The 20,657-nt window shown below is 36.6% G+C and overlaps 1 protein-coding gene across 2 annotated transcripts in view; it reads left to right on the forward strand.

Moving 5' to 3' along the window:
* EDIL3 (EGF like repeats and discoidin domains 3) overlaps window positions 1–4,972 on the forward strand; it is a 489,148-nt gene extending 484,176 nt beyond the window's left edge. The window contains exons 11-12 of one of the 2 annotated variants that reach the window (XM_056112535.1): window positions 3,143–3,336; window positions 4,763–4,972. In XM_056112535.1, coding sequence (XP_055968510.1) covers window positions 3,143–3,292 — 150 coding nt within the window. In that variant the 3' untranslated portion in view covers window positions 3,293–3,336; window positions 4,763–4,972. Of the gene's footprint in view, window positions 1–3,142 lie in introns of both variants that reach the window. The other variant, XM_056112534.1, reaches the window with a different exon arrangement.
* The last annotated feature ends 15,685 nt before the right edge of the window (window positions 4,973–20,657 follow it).

Raw genomic sequence — 20,657 nt, forward strand, 5'->3', positions numbered from 1 at the left:
AGTTGTGGGGATGATGGGACCACCAACGCAAGTGTTCAGGGGTGTCCTAGCATTCTTAACAGGATCTTCCCAGCAGTGTAGAAAAAAACTCCTGTGTTACATTTATTCAGAGCAAGAATATACATCAGTTTGTATGCTTTTGTGCATAATGCTATGTTATTTCTTCTATGCCAATATGACTTCTAAATTAAAGGGTCATTTTAGTACTTTTCAACCATGGTTAGCATAGTTTCAATGTAAACTATCGCTGTTTCTGTGTGGGCATTTTAAAATTATGTAAAGTAAAGCAAAGGCCCTCCCGTTGATCATCGATTTGCTCGAGCGGGCCCAGTAACGTCTCCATTGGAGACTTTGTTGTTACTGTGTCTGGCATATCGAATACTCTCGGTAGCTTGCCGGGCTCTCCGAGAGGGGCGGAGGAATCGAACTCGGGTCGGCCACAGCGGGTAGGGCGTTCGCCTTACAAGCAGCCAACATGGCCGACCCGAGTTCCATTCCTCCACCCCTCTCGGAGAACCCGGCAAGCTACCAAGAGTATCTCGCCCGCACAGCAGAGCCTGGCAAGCTCCCCGTGACATATTTGATATGCCAGACACAGTAACAACAAAGTCTCCAATGGAGATGTTACTGGGCCCGCTCGAGCAAATCGACGATCAACGGGAGGGCCTTTACCTTTTACCTTTACCTTATGTACAACTAATAATTCAAGTAATGCTTTGTGGTTTGACGGTTTCTTATTGAAACTTGTACTGAGAACCAGTGACTCAAAATTGTGTCTTCCTATATTTCATTTCAAGAAGTGGTATAGGGTTATATTTCGGACAGTTATAGATCTTATGATAAAAGTTAATGAATTTAAACTCTACTATTCCAAAGTTATACATTAAGTTCTCTAGCAGGGCTATGAAATTGGATTTTAGATTCTACATTAAGTTTCCCACCACAATCTCAGTGAAGCATTTGAATCCAACATCATAAGTCAAAGAATGTCAGAAAACCATAGAAGGCACTCTGATTTTTTTTTTCTGTTGCATTGGAAGCCTCTCACTGACTTTTGGCTAGGTGCTTGCATGGTATGTCTTTTTTTTTTTTTTTTGCATGTGAGCTTTTGCCAGCAGAGAAGCACTTATTTACTAGTAACACATTTCAATCCAGAATTAGTTCTTCCTTGGTCAATGCATGGTAGAGCTTTGCTTAAAATAAAATTTCTATTAAATGAATGTGAATTCAGATGTGCCAAGATGATGAATTCTATACTGGTTCCAGTTCAGTTCAGTATTTTCTTTTTTCAGAAAATATTTATTCAAAGTAGTCTTAGAGATATATTTTGTGTCAAGTTGAAAAATTATCCCCTCTTCAGATGGGAGTGACACTTTGTATCTGCCCTCACCAGAAAATAGTCTTCCTATGGAACCACCAGAACATTTCACATCTTCTTTGTTGCTTCTATTAATCAGTGCCATGCTGCCTAATGCTTTCAAGAAAAATATCTTTTTTTCCTCTTTCTAAGGGACCTTTTGTGATCATGTGTGTCTGAAACAACTTACTCTGGACAGATATTTTAATACATTCTCTTTACTCTCAGAATATTTAAAAATATGCATTACATATTTTGTCATGGAAAATGTGAGTCTCTTATTCCTTCTTTTGGGGAACTTTATTTTCAAGCTACCCTCTGGCCATAGGCCATATAGTCAAGTTTTAATTTCAAGCAAGCAAGAAAATTTTCTTCCAGTTACAACAACTCTGTTTGATAGAGTTAAAAAGGAAGACATTTCAGAAAAAGATTCACTATTCTAATTGGGCTAACATAAAAGTAAATGTGAAATCATTAGCAATGATTTTAATTAAATATTTAGAATCTATATGTGAAGAATGAAAGTGTTCCATGAACACTAAAAATTTTGAAAATATAAATTTCTAGCAAAAAATTATAATTTAATGCCATTTCTATTGGAATAACCAGCATTTTTAATTTATTTATTTACCTTTTTTTCTTAAATAGGAATTTCTGAAAATTACTGCAGATGTCTTTTGGGTTGGGAATAGTACAAAAAGCCTTTTATAAAATGGAACAGAATAATAAATGAAAATAGAGATGGATTGCATTACAACTCACAGAAATCATACATTGCTCTTTGAATCTAAGAATTGATAGAGATACTCAAATATAATTATAAGCAGTGAAATAAATCAGAGGGAGAAAGACAATTTTATTTTTCTCATATGTAGTTGAAAAATAAAATCAGTACAAAGAAAATTAAAGTTTCAGATTTAAGAATGGTTTATTGGATGTAAAGGGGCAAGAGAACATAGGTATATAGGGTAGGAAGGGTTAATGGAGGGCTGGCTGGAAACATGGCAAACATTGTCATATATACAGTTATTGATTCATCCGAACAGCAGAAGCCTAATGGAAGTTCAATTTTTAGAAGTATAAGAATAAATAAATGCAATATGCTTAAGTGTGCTAAACTTCAAAAAAAAGTGTAATCAACAACAGCATTGACTGGACTGTCTCTGGAGGATGGATCATTCCTATATGAGCAAAGCAAGCAAAAGATAGCATGCCAAGAAACAGCTCATCAGATATCCATGTGTTTTGTCCATTTCAGTCTCCTTTGCTGTTTGGCTAGGGTCATATAATTTTATTTATCAAGAAACAGTATGCGTGCCTTCTGTAACCTTTTCTTTAAAATATCCTGAACGATATTAACTCTTTCTCTTCTTGACCCTTGTAAATGTGGAGACATTATGTATCAGATAATGATGGTAATTTGCATACAGCCAAGATCTTGTCACTTCTTGAGAGGACTTTTGACAAGCTTCCTAAGCAAAGTCAGCTTGTGATCAGAGCAGAAAATAGAGTTTATTTTCATTTAAAATTATGATAAGCAGATAAAAATGATAGATCTCTGTTCAACCTTAGCGAGCCAATTCTGTTTCATTCAACTATGTAGATTGAATAATAACAGAAAAATATGGTATTAATGTAAGTCATGAATAAGATGGAATATGCTGTGAAAAAATTAAACTGAATATCAGCCAACTCATATTTGAGAATGATGATCATATAAAAATATAAAATAATGTCCAAAGTAAAGAAGCCAATATGATTGAAACTATTGCTTTTCTTTGCTAGGTTTTCCAGGGAAATTTTGACAATGATACCCACAGGAAAAATGTCATAGACCCTCCCATCTATGCACGGCTCATTAGAATCCTCCCTTGGTCCTGGTACGGGAGAATCACCCTGAGGTCGGAGCTGCTGGGCTGCACGGAGGAAGAATGAGGAGACCGACACACACACAACCTTCTTCTCTTTTTCCCTAAAATGTATGTCTATGGAATGAACTGAGCAAAATATGTAGGAAACTGGATGGGGTGTTTTATGACAAACGTGCTGAAATTATGGTAGGCCACTGTCTTTTTAAGGAGGTCTAAGCCTGCCTTTTCAAAGTAATTATTTAATTTGATTGCTCTAGTGTAAATGTCCTAAGCAACATCACATTAACTTTGGGTTCCATTTTTCCTTATTTCCTGAATTAATCACAATGATCGAGATACATTAAGTAAAAAAGATAGACTCTGTTTTACAGCAAGAGTAAGATAAATAACGTAGTTATCATGCAAAAGAATTGATATAGCATTTCTAATCAACTAATAATTAAAGGAATTCTGAAATGTGAGCAATAAGGTTTTTTTTCCTCTGTAATGACATTACATTATCCTCAATGTTTCCCTGTGCCTACCAAACACTCCCAGTGTTTATAACAGAATTATAAAGTATCTGTAACATGGAGTAATAACATAATTTTCTTTCACCGTCATAATTTCAAAATAGGCATTATAGCATTTTTTTCTCATTTTGATGCAATTCTTTATTATTTATATTGTATACTACCTGAATAGGTCCTTACTATTCCAACTGAGTTTTATCCTATAATTTCCTAAATGAAGTATCTTGTTAGTATATATATGGCACATAGATATCAGTTGGTTATTCAATGTTGTTATACTGAATCTGCAATTCTAGTTCTGAAGGAAGTACAGATATGCAATTTTCAATGTTTTCTTCCTAAAGAACTCAATACTAACTTTTTGCAAAATAAGTAGTAAAATTATTATAAATTCTTTTTAACTAAAAATATAAACCTTTATTTTAAAGGTATTTACATATCCTTACCCTTACTTAAATATTATGATTATTTTTATCTAGGTTATGAAGTCAGCATATGTTAACAGTGTGTGACATTGATTGGCCAAGCATACTCATTATTTCTTTGTTCTCTGCATTTCTTGTGAAACTAGAAAATCATTGAGATTCAAACTGGTGGTAGTTTCCTAGGAGAGCACATTGGATAATTATTTGTAGAAAGAAAAGTATTTACTAGTGACAAAGTAGTAAACCATTTTGAAGATGCAAATTGATTTCAATTTTTTTGCTTCAAAGGTCCTGAAAAAATAAGCAATTATCATAAAATTTGTTGTTAGTGGAGGTTTCATTGACATATCTCTCAAATTAAAGCTCACACTGCCTCCATAAAAGCCTTCAACATCTGATTTATAAGCTTTACACGAATTACTTTATAAGGCTTAGACACAGAATTTGGGAGTTTTTAATTAAGGGTCCTGAAAAGAAAATGTGGTATGTGTTTGAAACGCTGAAGTTCTGTGCAACACTGCTAAATTTTTCTTTATTATTTGTGCTGCATAAAAAAAGCCACTAGACTTACTGTCTTGTCTGTCCGTGTGTTAACAGCATTTTATAATGATGTATATATGGAGTGGTCTTCAATCATAGTGAAGAATTTGAAGAGAAAGTCAATCATAATGGCATTTGTAATAAGAGAAAATTTAGAATTGTCTGGTCACGTGTTTCTCTGTGTTCACAAGCTCTCTATTTCAGGTTCTTATTAAGTCATTGCTGATTTGGAATATTTAAAATGTCGATGAGTTTTCAGCATCCTTCAAACCCTAAAATTGCCGTGTTCCTTTACTGGATAAATTTTTAAAAGTTAATTAGTTAAAATTTAAAGTAATTTTACAAATCATTACTTTAGTTCAAAAGTATATACATACTTATTTTCCTGCTGATGATCGTTCTTTAAAGATTTACTGTCTCACTAAATGGTTAGACTTTCTCCCTTATAGACTATATAATTTTTCTTAGAAGATTTTGTTTAAAAGAATATTAATATTACTTTGTAATTATTTACTTTCTCAGAATCATTCATGGCTTCTTAGGATATTTTAAATTTTCTTCCAGTGATAGTTTTCTAAACAAGTATTTTCAAAAGGAATTTGTCAAAATTATATTTGTTACCTTTTAGAAACATATTGAAATTAATTTCTCTTGCTTGTGTTTTTTCTCTCTGTTCTATATGCTCTTTACTAATAAGGCATGAAAAATGGAATATCTTTCCTGATACCCCAAAATCTTGGCAATATAGGGAATACAGTATGGGGAAATGTTAATTATCATTGTGATGTAGTGTGTAGATTTTGTGTCACTTATATTAATGCTATTAATGAAAAGCAAACTTATCCTATTTAATTTCACACCTTAAATTTTCATAAGCAGAATACAAAGAAGAATCATCTAATGTGAACCATATTGAGTAATACAATGTTATTTTCTTTGTTCATGTAATTATAAATCTTAGCATTTCCATTTTATCTGTGTCCTATTAAATGCATCTATCATAGCCACTGATTCTAATTTTAGGGTTGACTTTCTCTTTCTGAATGGTTTCAGAAGGATTGGTGTGATTTTGAAGACTCCGGGTATTAATGATTGTATCTTTGCTAGTCAACAAATTATGATATATTATACACACTGCTGGCATCACTGTGTCAGTAAGTAAAGAAATAATTAAGACACAAATAACCTTTGTTAATTTTCAAGCTGTGTAATATTCCAATGTTGTTTCTTTTTCTTTGTATATATACTTAAACCATGTAGGATGTTGTAAAATCAGTATTACCTTGTCTAGTCTTCAAGCTAAAAATAAAGCTTTTCAAAATCTGAAAAATCTGGGATACTTTTGAAGCAGTTGCAATTAAACACATTTATAAGAATACACAGTTTGTCTTAGTATGAATGCCCATTAGTGTTATGTACATATTTGGGAGGAGAGATTTCACAGAATAATTAACAAATAGCCGGGGACTGGAGTGATAGCACTAGCTTTGCACACACCAACTCAAGTTCAATTTCCATCACCCCTTTTGCTCCTGATACCCACCAGGAGTGATCCTGGAGTTCAGAACCAGGAGTCTTGAACACCAAAAAAACTTAAAAACAAATTAACTAAAATGAGGAAGAAAACAAATAAAAACACTTCCAACAATGTGCACATTGATATGCACATTAATAATGTGACCTTTCCAAAATTTATTTCTTCAGCTCATTTTAGCTATGAAAACTGTACTGACATACTGACAGTACAATCATTCTCTTGTCTCACATATATTTTTTAGTTAAATTTAGGTTTTCACGTTTAAGTTCCCACCTGTAAGTTCTCATGGCTTACTCCTGCCTCTGTGCTCAGGTATTACTCCCGGCAGTAGTTGAAGGCACCAAATGTGACGCAGGGGATTGAACTGGGTTGACTGCATGCAAGGCAAGCACCATGCATACCGTTCTATCTCTCTGGCCCTGCCTCATATATATTTAAACCCTTATTTTTAGAATTCATCTGCTGAATATTATTTGTATGTTACAGTAGACTGTATATGTTACTTATCTGCATTTTAATGTGAATTATTTAATGAACTTACTAATTGTCTAATTTTTGCACACATATGACCATATTTTATTAAATATAAGCTATTACACATATATTTATAACAAGATTTTTGAAGATGTATGACATCTATATAATACAAGAATTTACTGTGATAGAAAAGTTGTTAGAAAAAAATACAAGTATAGAAATTTTAAAATTACTAGATCCAGTAAAAAACAATGAAACAGAATTCGAAGAAGGAATGTCTGAATATGTTGCAATATGTTAGTTAAAAATCTATTAAGAATGACTTCATTGATGAAAAATCGTATGTCTTCAGAACCTTAGAATGTAAAACATCTAGCATCTAGCACTCCAGATCAAAGATGAGTGTCCCTATCTCTGTGCATTAACATTTCTCATATCTTTGAAATTAAGAAAATAAGGAAATAGGCTTAAAACAGTGTTGTCCATGTGAGATGCCATGTATGCTTGACTTCTATAATTTTAGTTTTGCTTTTCAGAGGTCTTACAGTGGAACTCGAGCTCACTAATTTGAGAAAATTTGTGCCATTAAACCTGCTTTTTCCTGTTTATTATTTATAGTTTAAATTTGGACAGATTTATTAGAGTTAAACCAGAGGTGTCAACATGTAACCTTGTTTATGTTAAAAACTTTTTTCTGTCACTGTCAATGTCGCTGTCCTCCAATTGCTCACCAATTTACTCGAGCGGGTCCAGTAACATTGCCATTGTGACACTTTTTACTGTGTTTGGCATATCGAATATGTCACTGGCAGCTTGTCAGGCTTGGCGGTGCAGGCGAGATACTCTCGGTAGCTTGCCGGGCTCTCCAAGAGGGGCGGAGGAATCAAACATGGGTCAGCCAGGTCGGCCACATGCAAGGCAAATGCCCTGCCCATTTGCTATCACTCCAAATTTTTTTTAAATATTAAAGCACTGTCCTCCCGTTGTTCATCGATTTGTTCGAGCAGGCACCAGTAACATCTCACAACAAATTGTGAGACTTGTTACTGTGTTTGGCATATCGAATATGTCACGGTGAGCTTGCCAGGCTTTGCCGTGCAGGCGAGATACTCTCAGTAGCTTGCCGGGCTCTCTGAGAGGGGCAGAGGAATCGAACTCGGGTCGGCCATGTTGGCTGCGTACAAGGCAAATGCCCTACCAGAATAAAACACTTAGCACCTCAACTTTGAATAAGTGATCTAGAGCAAATAATTAAGTAAAAAACATTAGAATTTGCTGTCAGAAATTGTTATCTTTCTTTCTGAATACTATAAGAACAATATTAACAATGGAACTAATGTCTTATTTGTGGAAAATATCTCCTCTAGCCTTTGAGATGTAAAAAGATATTTTATATAAGAAGGCAAAATGGAAGATTAAACCACTTTGCAAGTTGAGAAATATCTGAACTACCAGATGCATTATCATTTGTCTTTACAAAGAAAAGACTAGAGTAAGTAGCAATTTTTTCATTAGTTTTGAATGGGAAATCAAATTCCTTGATTCCATTGCAGCAAATGCCTATAATTCACATTGTACATTTCTATATTGCCACCAAACAGTGTTTTTCACTGTAAGCAAGTGGCAGTTAATCAAAGAGCCATTTGTTTTAGATGGATTTGGTAGCCAAAATAGAAAACCATTTTTGGAAAAAATTTCTCTTTTAGTTGTTTTTTGTATAATTTGCCAAGAGTGAATTAAGTCATTTGAAAACACTAATGCTGTGGAAATATGGTATAGTAGCATCAACAAATGGTCATCATAGTACATGATTAAGCTTGCGTATGGTCACTGCCTATGATTTAATTTTATTTTACTGTCTTCAAAAGCATGAACCATGCTCTACCACATTTATATAAAATCCCCATATTGCCCTCCAAGAGTCCATATAGAAATGTGTTAATAATTATGATAAATTGTGACATAAGTCCAACCTGCTGTTATTTGAAAAAGAAGGGAAATGTGACTGATGGTGCATTGGAACAATATATCTCCTATGGCAAGTATAAAAACAGTTTGTGATAACTTTCATAGCATCAGGACAAAACACTGTAGAAATTTGAAAGGAAAAAAATAACTGAGAATTGATTGCATGCATATGATCAAGAAGAAATGCTTTTGTGATAACTGACAAATACAAATTTGCATGTATTGATAAATATTCCACTTTTTAAAGTAACTATAGAGCAGAAACTTAAAAATAATAAAAACACCTTACCACTTGTAAGAGAATAAAGCAGACCAGGGGCTCAAAGTCAATGGAGTTCTTCTCAAGGCCAATGATGTTTTATACTTGGGCCAGGAAAGAGGAATCAAACAGATCCATTAAAGATGGTGCATCAGCAAGGAAGCACTTAAGTAATCAAGCTTAAATGGCTAAAACTCCTCAGTTCCCAAATTTCTTAGGTAAGAACATAGAAGAACGCCATTTTTACCTTGATAGCCAAATAGTTGTGTTATTGTCTGACTATTGCTGTTCCCCAAATTCATATTTTGAAATCCTAATCCCCAAAGTTGATAGTATAGTATGCTGACTCTCTAGGAGTTCACTAGTTAAGACTCATAAAATAGGATCTCCCTATTCCCACAATGTAAAGCATTTTACCATGAAAGAAGGAGCCAGCTGTGAACTAAGAAATTAGCCCTCATTGATCATGCAAATACCTTAAACACGAACATGTCATCCTTCACAACAGAATTTCTGTTGCTGATATGTTACAGAGTTTTGTTATAACAAAGTGAATGGACTAAGACACTTTTCTAAAATGGAATTTGTAATCAATACTTTGATTAGCATCTTGCAGTTTAAAGTTAAGCTCCAAGAACTGAACAAAGTCAGCCAGGAGACAAACACAGAATGATGTCTCTCATATAGGGGTTGTAAAGACATATAGTAAGCAAATAACAAATAGCCAAAGGTTACAGAACCTAAGAGTTGGCCAGCAGAACTGAGTCTACCAAGGGGTCTGGGGTAATGGTGATGGGTGTATGGGAAGGAACCATGGGATATTGGTGGAGGGAAATTAATGGTGGCTTTGGTGTCATAACACTGTATGCATGAAACTCTATAATTAACAATATGTGAAAATGGTGCCTCAATAAATATTGGAAAAAATAAAAAGTAGTAAAATAGTTTTCAAACTTTCAGGAGAGAAAAATCATTAGATTATGCTAGTATTGTTCTTGTCATGTATTTTTTATTCAGTACACAGGAGAGATGAAGAAAAAAAGGGAAGAGGAGAAATGAGTCCTCTGTAAAAATTCTTAAATAAAAACATTTTTATTTCAATCACACCCTGTGCCTATCGTGTTCTTATTAACAGCACACATTAAGTTCTTTACTTTGAGTCATAGCCATGGACCATGGAAGTTTGTAAAGCACTACAACATCACTTATGAACTGCAGTATGAGCTTGGAAAGGAGGCGGAGCTCCTTTCTGCTTGCTGGTTTCTGTGAATTAAATAGGATGCTGTGTGGGTTATATAGGATGGGAGAGTTCAGAATCAGCTCTGAATGGATTGTGTCGAAAGAAAACTCCCAGGCTCAACAAGGACAGAGACGAGATGGTGCTGGAGGCCTGGTAGGTATTTAAGAGAACAAAAAATAATACGACAGAAAATTGTATGAGTTTTAAATATAGATGTATCTCTAAATATATACATCTAGATAGATAGATGGATAGATAGATTAGATAGATAGGTGATAGATAGACAGACAGACAGACAGACAGATAGATAGATAGATAGACACATATGTACCACCCCATAAAGTACATTTCTCTTCCTATAAAATATTCAAATAAGCTTTTACTATTCCGTTTCATGGTGCGTTCTGCTAGGGAATTTCACCAAGCATTGAGTATGGCCTGAAGGGGAGTTTGCGCACGAACAGAGGCTGCCTGGGGAGACCTGCCACTTGGGATGAAACAACACAGACCCAAGTCTTGTTTTTGTTGCTGTTGCTCATTCCCTTGCCTGTTTGTTTTAACAAGCTTTATGCTTGTTTATTTTTTAAATAAAGTTTTCCACAGTGGCTTCTGGTTTAGCAATCCATAATCTGATTTCCCCCACACATGTCCTAACCTTTAAAGCCTTCTCTTAGAAACTCTTATGACTAATTCCCCACTTGCGAACTTTCCCACACCAATCTAGTATAACAAATACTTACACCTCTAAATTACAAATTTGGGCTATGATTCAGGAGCTGTTTGATAACTAATGTTTAATATTTTCTTTTATTGGAAATATGTAGAACATATAATTTTTCTTATATGACACTAAAAGCTTGCTTGTTAAGATTAACTGCCCTTTTGAAAAATCAGTTTGGCGCAAAATTTAAGTCATAAGCAAGGTTCAGGAATTACAAAGATGGAAAGACTCGCAATGAAGAGTTCACAGTCTGGAAACAGGAATGGGATGAAGCAAGAAAGTAAACAGTTACGTAGGGCACTAGGACAAAAATATACCAAAGTGCAAAGAGAACACAGAACAGTAACATCTGCAACAGTATAGGAAGTAGCTCAGAGAAGGTATCTGGTAGAGGAGACATCTGAACTGAAAACAAGACTGTCTAATTTATTAGATCATCTGAAACATCTAATTTCCTATTTACAATAATTCTTAAAATGATAGATTACTTGTCTTCTGTGTAGGAGAATCCTTACAGAGGTAAGATTTGCCCAGGTGGAAGGGCTATGATTTGTAACTACATCTTAAGACACTCTCCTCCATTTCAGTACTCATTATCTTCTATTAAGCCAAAAGTGCTGAAAATATGTTTCATTACATCCTAGGATATTACCACAAAATAGCGTGCTTCCAACCAAGCCATCCGTGTTTGTTCTGTGATTTTTCATATAGACCTAAATAATGTAATATCCCTGCATGACATAATAAATTTTAAATAAATGAGAAGCCAGTAAAATCATTGCATAAGTATACAAAACAATGCAAAAATTATAGTACTAATGAATAGTGTGGGTTATGTTACGGCTTTATTCATCATCATCATCATCATCATCATCATCATCATCATCATCATTTGGTTTATGGACCACACTCATTTGTACTTAGAGATTAACCCAGTGATGCTCAGAAGACTATATGTGGTGCTGGAGATTCAGCCAGGTCTGGCTGTGTACATTACAAGCACCTTAACCTTTATACTATTTCTCTGGCCAAGGAATTGGTATTTTTTAAACAGTGAGTAATAAATGTAAACTATCAGTGCATCTGATCATCTGATACATAGTAAATGTGCCAATATTATATGGTATCATAAGATTGTTCATGCAATTAACAGATTGTATTAAAAAATCTTTATAAAGGAAAAAAGTGAAATTAGTGCTCAACTGATAAAGCCACAAATATTCCCATTTTGTTTAATTAATTAATTTATTTATTTTGCTTTTTGGGTCACACCCGGCGATGCACAGGGGTTACTCCTGGCTCTGCACTCAAGAGTCACTCCTATCAGTGCTCAGAGGACCATATAGGATGCTGGGAATCGAACCCAGGCTGGCCTCATGCAAGGCAAACGCCCTACCCACTGTGCTATCTCTCCAGCCCTAATTTATTTATTTTTAATGTAGATAAAAGCCACAACTGTACACACAACTCCGGAGCTGAAGTTGTTTAGCAAGAATATACAAATATTAAAATCATTAAGCTTACAAAATCAATAAACAATTTTAACATTGTTAAAATTGTTATACATCATAACAGGGTTGTTAAGTCATTTTCTAAGGATTTACTAACCTGTTTGTTGCTAGAGGTAAGCCTTCTGTGTTATTGTTTTTGTCTATTGACTTTAGTTGACTTCTATATTACTTTCCTGTCTAATTTGGGATGCTTTTCAAAGAAATTCAGTATTGAAGAATTAGGAGGTGTCACATAGCCAAAGTCACTGTGCCATGTGGTCTATAGAGGCCTCAGTAAAGCACTGCACCATCATCAGGAACTGCAGTACCTGAAATTTTTCACAGTTCGGTGTCTCTGTAGAGAATGTCAGTGAAGCAAAGGAGTTGAGTCATTGTGACTGAAGCCATGGAGTGTAGGTGCGACAGTGGAGTGTAGGTGCAACTGTAGGTGCAACTCCAGAAGGCACCCCAGAGTTTCAACCAGCATGTCAATGATTTTAGCTCCTTAGCTTGCAACTCCTCAGAAATTTAGTCTTGAATTGGGCTGGTGGGTGAGTCAGCATGGTGACAGCTGTGGGAGGAAGGCATGGCTGCCGACATTTCCAGAAGTCAATATTTCAGCATTTTAAAAAGAACTCCAAATAATTCCCCCTGCGAAAATTCAATAGTCAAACTTTCTTGAGTTAAAAGTTAACATTCTCTCAATTAAAAGTGAAGCTGATTAGTAAATATTTTAGAAAATTAAGTGTGATGGCTGGCACAATCTAAAGAACCACTTCTTAACAATAAATAAATGGCATTGTCTTTTTTATTCTTCAGTGACTTTTCAATTAGTATAATTAGAAACTTAATCAGTGACAAATAACCTTGTGCAACCTCATGTAATCCATGAATTAAATTTCTATATCTTGATTTAAGAAGTCAATTCTCTGTCAGTTATTCATCACTGAATAAGAAAAAAGATGAAGGAATCTTAGGCAATTTGAATTAAGGGACCACAAGCGCTGAGATGCATTTGTTTAAATTTTGAATTTTCTAGATTGCATCTAATATCTAAATATGTTCAAGATAGGAAAAGAGGTGCCAGTGGATAATGCCACAGTAAGGGTGCATGCCTATCATGTGTCAAACACAGGTTCAATTCTTGGTAGCACATGGTCCCACACATCACTCAGTGCAGTCCTAAGGAATTCTGCCCCTCCACCATGCCACAGAAGTGCTGGTATGGCTCTGGAGGTCCATGTGCAACAGGCCCTAAGCATCATTTTATCCTTAGACTCTTACATTAAGCCACCACCCTAGTTACACTAAAAAATGCTGGCTGGTGGAGTCCCCAGACCTGTTAAGCATGATTTGGAGAATCCCCGCATTCCCCGCTTAGCCCTGTAGCCCCCCAAACATATTTTTTGATGAAATACTCAAGAAAATCTGCAATAATTCTAATGGTGAATAACTATTACCCCTTACATTTGAATTATAGCCTTGTTGAATAATGCTTAAATTTCACTAAAATCAGAAAATTCAGTTACGATGTTTTAGTAATTGTTTTGTTTTTTCCAGTAGAAAAGAAATATAGTTAATTCTTTGACTTCTAATTTGTCATATGCCAGCCTCCTGATAATGCAAGGTATCAAACCTGATAAGACAAATTGAATGTAGTGAAAAGATCATTTGCAAGACTTATCTTGTTTTTCCTATCAAGGCTTATTTTATAGCTGAATCTATTAACTTAAAGAATGTTCAATCTGTAGTCTAATGTGAGTACCTGATTATCTCTAATGCATTTCTAAAAATTAACTTATTCCAGGCCTTGGTCTGTGCCAATATCCTTTCCCTTCTTAAATACATTGTCATATATGACTTAAAAACAAAAAAGACACAATAAATAATGGTTTGAAACCTGGGCTGCAGGCATTCTCTCATATAAGAAATTCATTTGAAGTCAGCTAAAGGAAAAGCAAAAAATCCCAGGAAAATACCAAGGATTAAAACAATGTCCAGGGCATCATGGACGGTGAAGCCAATTGTATCATGCACAAAGTAGACAGATCAAAAGATGTAGCTGACAATTAAAATTCAGTCTCTACTCCATTTGGAAAACTAAAAACTCAAGGAAGGCTTGTCCACAAGAAGTGCCTGATCTCTTATAATCATTGTAATTTGCATCTTATATATTGAGGTCAAAAGTTTGATTAGTTTCAATGCCAATCTACTGCTTTTATTTAAAACAATCTTCTGGGTATGGATGACTATCAATATTTTAAAGTCTTAAAATACAATTATTGTAAAATATCAAACCCAAACAATCTTAAGCATAAAGATGAAAAGTCTAACAGTTACTCTCCTTTCCTGTCCATTTAAGATGCTGTGAGCAAGTTGCACCAAAAAAGAGTGTAGCGATTTTTTTTGCACCTAATTCATGCCTTTATATGGCTCCAATAATTACAGTCAGACTGCTTGGGAAGTTATGTATTAGATAGAACAATAACAGCAGATTCAACATGGTGACAGCTGTAGGCTACCAATCCTGCTCTTTCAATACACCAATAAATCTCTGGAGAGATGCAAGCCAAGCAACCAAAATTCACAGATATACTGGTCTCCCAGCTTAAACCTCATCCTCATCCTTAAACCAGCATTCTTGAGAGTGGACTGAGCTGAGCTCCTACCCTGGGGCATCCTCGAGATGGGCCTGAGCTGAGCTTCTACCCTGGGGCATCCTCAAGAGGGGTCTGAGCTGAGTCCTTACCCTGCCAAAGCCCCTGCAGCCTCACTCACACTCCACCACTGTAGCCATGCCAATAGCCCAACTCCAATTGTCCATTAACAATCCCCGCAGAGACACCAAACTGAAAATTCCAGGTGTTTGGAGTTCAGACTGGAACTTGGGAGACTTCTTTTAGTGAGCAGCCTCCTCCCACCTCCCATATTTCCAGAGGCCCTGGAAGCCACATCTACTTCCCTAGTAAGCAAAAATAATAACATAAGACTGAACTAGCAACAAACAATTTAGTAAATTGTCAGAGAGTGGGACTTAGTAAATGGTACCTAACAACCCCATGGTGAGATAAAACAATTTTCACAAATTTCTTTTACGAACATATTTTTCTATGTTTTGATATTTTATAATATGTATGTATACAGAGAGAGAGAGAGAGAGAGAGAGAGAGATTGATTTCGGAAAGCCCGACAAGCTACTGAGAGTATCCCGCCCACACGGGCAGAGCCTGGCAAGCTCCCCATTGCGTATTCGATATACCAATACCAGTAACTAATAAATTTAATTCCCCTGACTCTGAAAGAGCCTCCAATTGTTGAGAAAGATGAATAAGGAGATGCTGCTAAAATCTCAGGGTTAGAACAAATAGAGACATGAACAACGGGATGACACTGATATAGTGATACCATGATATAATGATATTATCTAGAAAATATTTGACCAAGATGATTAGAATATTCAATAATTATGTATTCAAGCATAAATATAACCCATCGTTTGTACAGTTATGGCATATTTCATAAAAATAACACTGAAAGGCAAAGTGTTGTGAATGTGAATGGATGTGATTCCACCAAAATTTCTATTAGGACATACTAATGGGTAATACAAGTCACATATTTATATTGTAAAGAGATTCTTAAACTGGTAAAAATATATGTTTAACTTCTAATTTGAGTAATTAGCATTATTATCATCATCAGTTTATGAGTATGGAGGGTACTTCTATTGCTGTATACTGGGCATATCTAGATAGTTCTGTATGCAGATCTCAAATCCTCTCTGGCAAATCACTATGAGATTTTCCTTTGGAAACATCTATAAGTCATCAAGAAATTAAGGTTTTTATTTTATGATTTTATTGTTCTCTTGTTTTTGTCTACATGCAGGTATACTTTTCACAAACCACAAACTTGGGCACACATAAATATTCTCCCTTATAGTTCACTTAATGCCTCTCCAGGAAAAAAAAAAGTTAATTTAATCATTTCCAAGAAAATTCTGTTATTTTAGTAATATCTAAGTTATGGATTCACTAGTTACAACTCAGATTTACTCATTTTATCCTGCTAGCCTCATTTTTTCTGCCTACAGTTAACCTATGCTTTGAGGAACATAGAAGACCATCTGAATTCACGGGGCAGGGACCACCAAGGTCTCCATTTCACCTACTATCTGCTGTACATCTACTACACTCTCTCCCATTCATGGCATCTCTGCTACTATCCATTGACGTGAACAGTCATCTACCTGCACTCCATTATGCCATAGAGTCCTTTACCATGATGCTTCAAGCTATGACTTCTGTCTGTGCTGACACCCGGCCACCTTTTGATGACTGGGATGATTCACTGGAATACACGTTTCATGAGGGCTCTTGTGCTTGGCTGAATCTAAGTCCTATGCAGGCAGCTATTCTCCCTGGCTGGTTATCTGCTGAATGAATGAACCAGTAGAGCTTTTGCTAAGGCCTTCCTTGGGGAGAAGGTCATCGAGCCCTCTTCAGACCCTTTCTGTACCCTGACTCAGCCACCTTCACTCTAAACAATCAAGACAGTTTGCCCAAGCACATCTGTGAAGCTGATTTCTGCTCTCAAGTCCCACCACCCTTTATGGTAACTCTCTGGGCAAACCGCACACACATACAGAAGAGACATTCTTCTCTTCACTGCTACTTGCCTCCCACAGGTGTGGGAGAAATGATTTATTCAGTAGGGGCTCTGCACAAAATATTACTTTTCAACACTTAGACACTGACTTTTCTGTTTAACTTGAAATTAAATAATTCGGAGAAGGCCCTTAATTTAACAATGAAGGCCAGTGAGGAGGGGACAAATCCACTATTATTTCATGTGTCATATAGCTTAAAACAGCATGAAATGAATGTGGACCTTCTTTAAGTTCCAGTTTCCCTCTCATAAGATGAAGGAGTTGACCCAGTTTGCCAATAGGTACAGTCTATATCCAAGATATTTTATTAAATAAAAGTGTAATGAGTTAAGCAATTCTGATTTTTTTGTTTGAAGATTGTAAATGAATGGCATTTATTTTATATTTAGTACGTGAGATAAGTTTGTAATCCATAGGAGGCTTATTTGTAATTTTATTTTGCAAGTAAAAGATGAGATATTTTGGAATTTTGAATCTATTTTGAAATTTGAGTTTCATGTGGCTCTTCCTTGACTCTGCCTCAATATACCTTATAATAGGGATAGACAAATTTTCAGCCCTTTACTCCATTAACTGAATACCTGGTGCCGACCATATCCCTGAGGTTACAGTCTCATGATGGAACCCCTTACATCCATATTTCCAGGTCTAGACTTCTTCAGACTCTGCTGGAATAGCAATGCCCACTACACTATACTCAAAATTCACCTCCCCATTCAACACCCTTTAAATTTGACCCTTTCATTATTTCTACCTGGCCTCTTCTTCTCCTTACGAGCAAGCTTGGAGGATAAGTGTTCTTTGTGGCCCTTAGATAAAGGAGATATTTCTGCAAGCCTACTTCAACTTGTGCTTGCCTGATCTTTTACCCAAAACCTACCGAAATCTCTCAAAGAGCTCCCCCTGATGGCCTTGCTCTATAAGATATATCTGAATCAGTGCTAAAGCACAAAAGAATAAAATCTTGTGGGATTCTTGCTATACTTGTTGTTGGGAGTCAAAGGTGGGGGTGGAGGAAGGTTCAAATTGTCCCAAAAAGATTCACGGGAGAAAAAGGAAGTCTAATAATTCTTTAGAAGTTTAGAAGAAGGTAGAAACAAGTGTCTCCTTAAACAACTCTTTGCTTAAGAACCTCTTATAGCAAATAATTTGTAGGTTCTCTTTTAGGTAATCAAGTCATTTTACTAGTTACTCTAATACTTTGTGTAAATTATCTCACGGGATATGTAGGTATCTATCTGTTATTTTATTTATGTTGGTTCTGGGATTATTGTGCTCTGGGTTCAGGAGTCCCTCCTGGCAAGGCTCAGGTGGTTGTGCAAGGGGTCCACCATAAGTTGGTTGCATGTAAGACAAAAGTGCTACCCACTGCACATTCCCCTTGGCCCTGAGAAATGAGTTTTTTATAAATAAAATTGGGTGGTCCCCTCTCCACCCCTGCCTTCCTTTCTCTTTACTACTCTTATAGTTGCCATAACCAGTGACCCACACGGGCATGGTATTGTCTGCAGTGGGTGGCAGTACTTACAGGTGGTCACACTTCCTTAATGGTGGTGCTTGCATTAATACAGAGCTCACCAGAGATTGCTGTAAGTGCTCCACCATTTCTGGCCATGGGACTTATCAAAGGTCATGCACTCGTCTAATTGCAGAAGCAGATCCTCAAAGAGCAGAGTGGTTGAACCTGGCTCAGCAAAAATGAAGAGCACTGTGGATGGAACTCACCACCCCAGACTTCCAAGACAGGTGTATTTAGCTCCTGAACTGTCTTCTGAGGCCCTAAAATGTTTATTCAAGGTTGGAAGAAGACAGTGGATGAGGAGGGTTGTTCGTGTACTTTTGATTACAAGGAACTGTTCAGCAATATGAAAATAATTTGGTTACAGTTGAGTCAAGCAGGTAGATAGGGAAAGGCCCCCGTGGCAATGAATTCCTGGAGGCCAATATCCCCAATGTTGCCAAAAAACCACCTTGTGGACACAGGAACTAAGGCCTAATAAGACATTTTCCTGAGGCCAGCAAAGTCCCAAAGAAGGCTGGGTCCCACTCAAAGAAGCTCTAGCAGGAGCAAAGGATAGGAAAGAAATATCAAAGAAGGCCAACTGCTCCAGCTCTACTCCCTGGGCAACCACCCCAGCAAGAGACTCTTACTAGGTAGAAAGACTCATGTAAGGGAGCTTGGAAGAGACTGCATAAAAGCCAGCTTGAACAAAGGAAGCATGTGCATATGCCCCTGAGTTTATGTGTTTCTTGTGCCCTTGTGTTGCTGCCAAGCACATGTGGTACCAGCATGTGGTACCCAAGTACGTATTGCCCACATCACCCTTTTTTGAGATGTGTACTTTCCTACCTGGGATGTATACTAAGGCTCTTTATCCACTCTGGAGAAGACCATGAGCTCTCTCTGTCTCTCTGTCTCTGTCTCTGTCTTTCTCTCCCTCTCAAAACTTTCAAATAAACTCTGTTTTAAGTTCAATGCTCATCTCCTCCTGAAATTTCTGTAAAGGAAAGGTGAAAACCTGCACGGCCTGAATAAGGTCTGGGACTTTTCTTCCCTCCAAGGAGCAATGGTCACAACAGACTTTTATCAGTCTTAGATTTCCTCAGCTGTATGGGGATGGCAGAAGGGGACAGAAAAGAAACAGCAGGTTCCCTCTCCAGGCTACCGCCTCTCTCCGCCTCACTTGACTAAGTCACCTGGGGACCCACAGGCATCACAGTGATAAAGTAGTTCTATTTTGTGCAGGTTGCACTCATTTAGGAAGAAATAGAAACCACAGAATATAAGACTCTTTAGGATCTTCACTGCAGAGGCACCATTTGGCTGGGAAAAAACAAGAAAGAGGAAAAATGTTGAAAATGAGGAGGGGAAGGGTTTACGTAAGAAACATGTTTAACGAAAGCAGGGTTTTCTCATGTTTGAGAGATCCCTGCAGCAGTTATGAGTTACCAAGATTTACCCTGGTTGTACACATCTAGATTTTCTTTTCTGCGAGCTCCCTAATGACTGAGAAAGTGACTACCAACCCCCTCTTGCAGTGGCTAAGTCTAGAGCCACATTCTTGCTTCCAGCCTGATATACTCTATTCTATTTAGATCCTTTGCAGTGATTTCTTCTCGAAAAGTGTTCTACTGGGGAAGGAGCCAGCCACCCACAGCTATGAAACTGGTCCTTCAGAGAGTGAGTGAGAAAGAGAGAGAGAGAAATAGAGAGAGAGACAGAGAACAGAAGGGAGAGAGAGAGGTGGTATTCATTCCTTTCGCTCAGTAAAATATAATACTTCTTATATCCCCTCCACACGCACTCAAAAAAAAAATCAGAAACTATCATTTTGTTCAAAGAAAGGCTTAGGGTGCAATGCTTAAAACTCCTGTTGGGGCTCTTTCTGTTTGTAATGTGTTTTGACCTAGTGAGCTTTTTATCTCTGCCTCAGTAACCTCAGCCTTATCACTCAGCAGGAGCAGCTGCCTTCCCTCAGGTGCCATTCTGACAGACACAACAGGCAGCCTTCTCCCTTCCTATCACACACTTATCTAGACTTCTTTGGCGTGAGGAAGCTCTCTTGGGCTATTTACTCTCAGAGGCAGAGG

Source organism: Sorex fumeus, unplaced genomic scaffold (assembly GCF_029834395.1).
Source record: "Sorex fumeus unplaced genomic scaffold, SorFum_2.1 ptg000018l, whole genome shotgun sequence".
NCBI lineage: Eukaryota > Metazoa > Chordata > Mammalia > Eulipotyphla > Soricidae > Sorex > Sorex fumeus.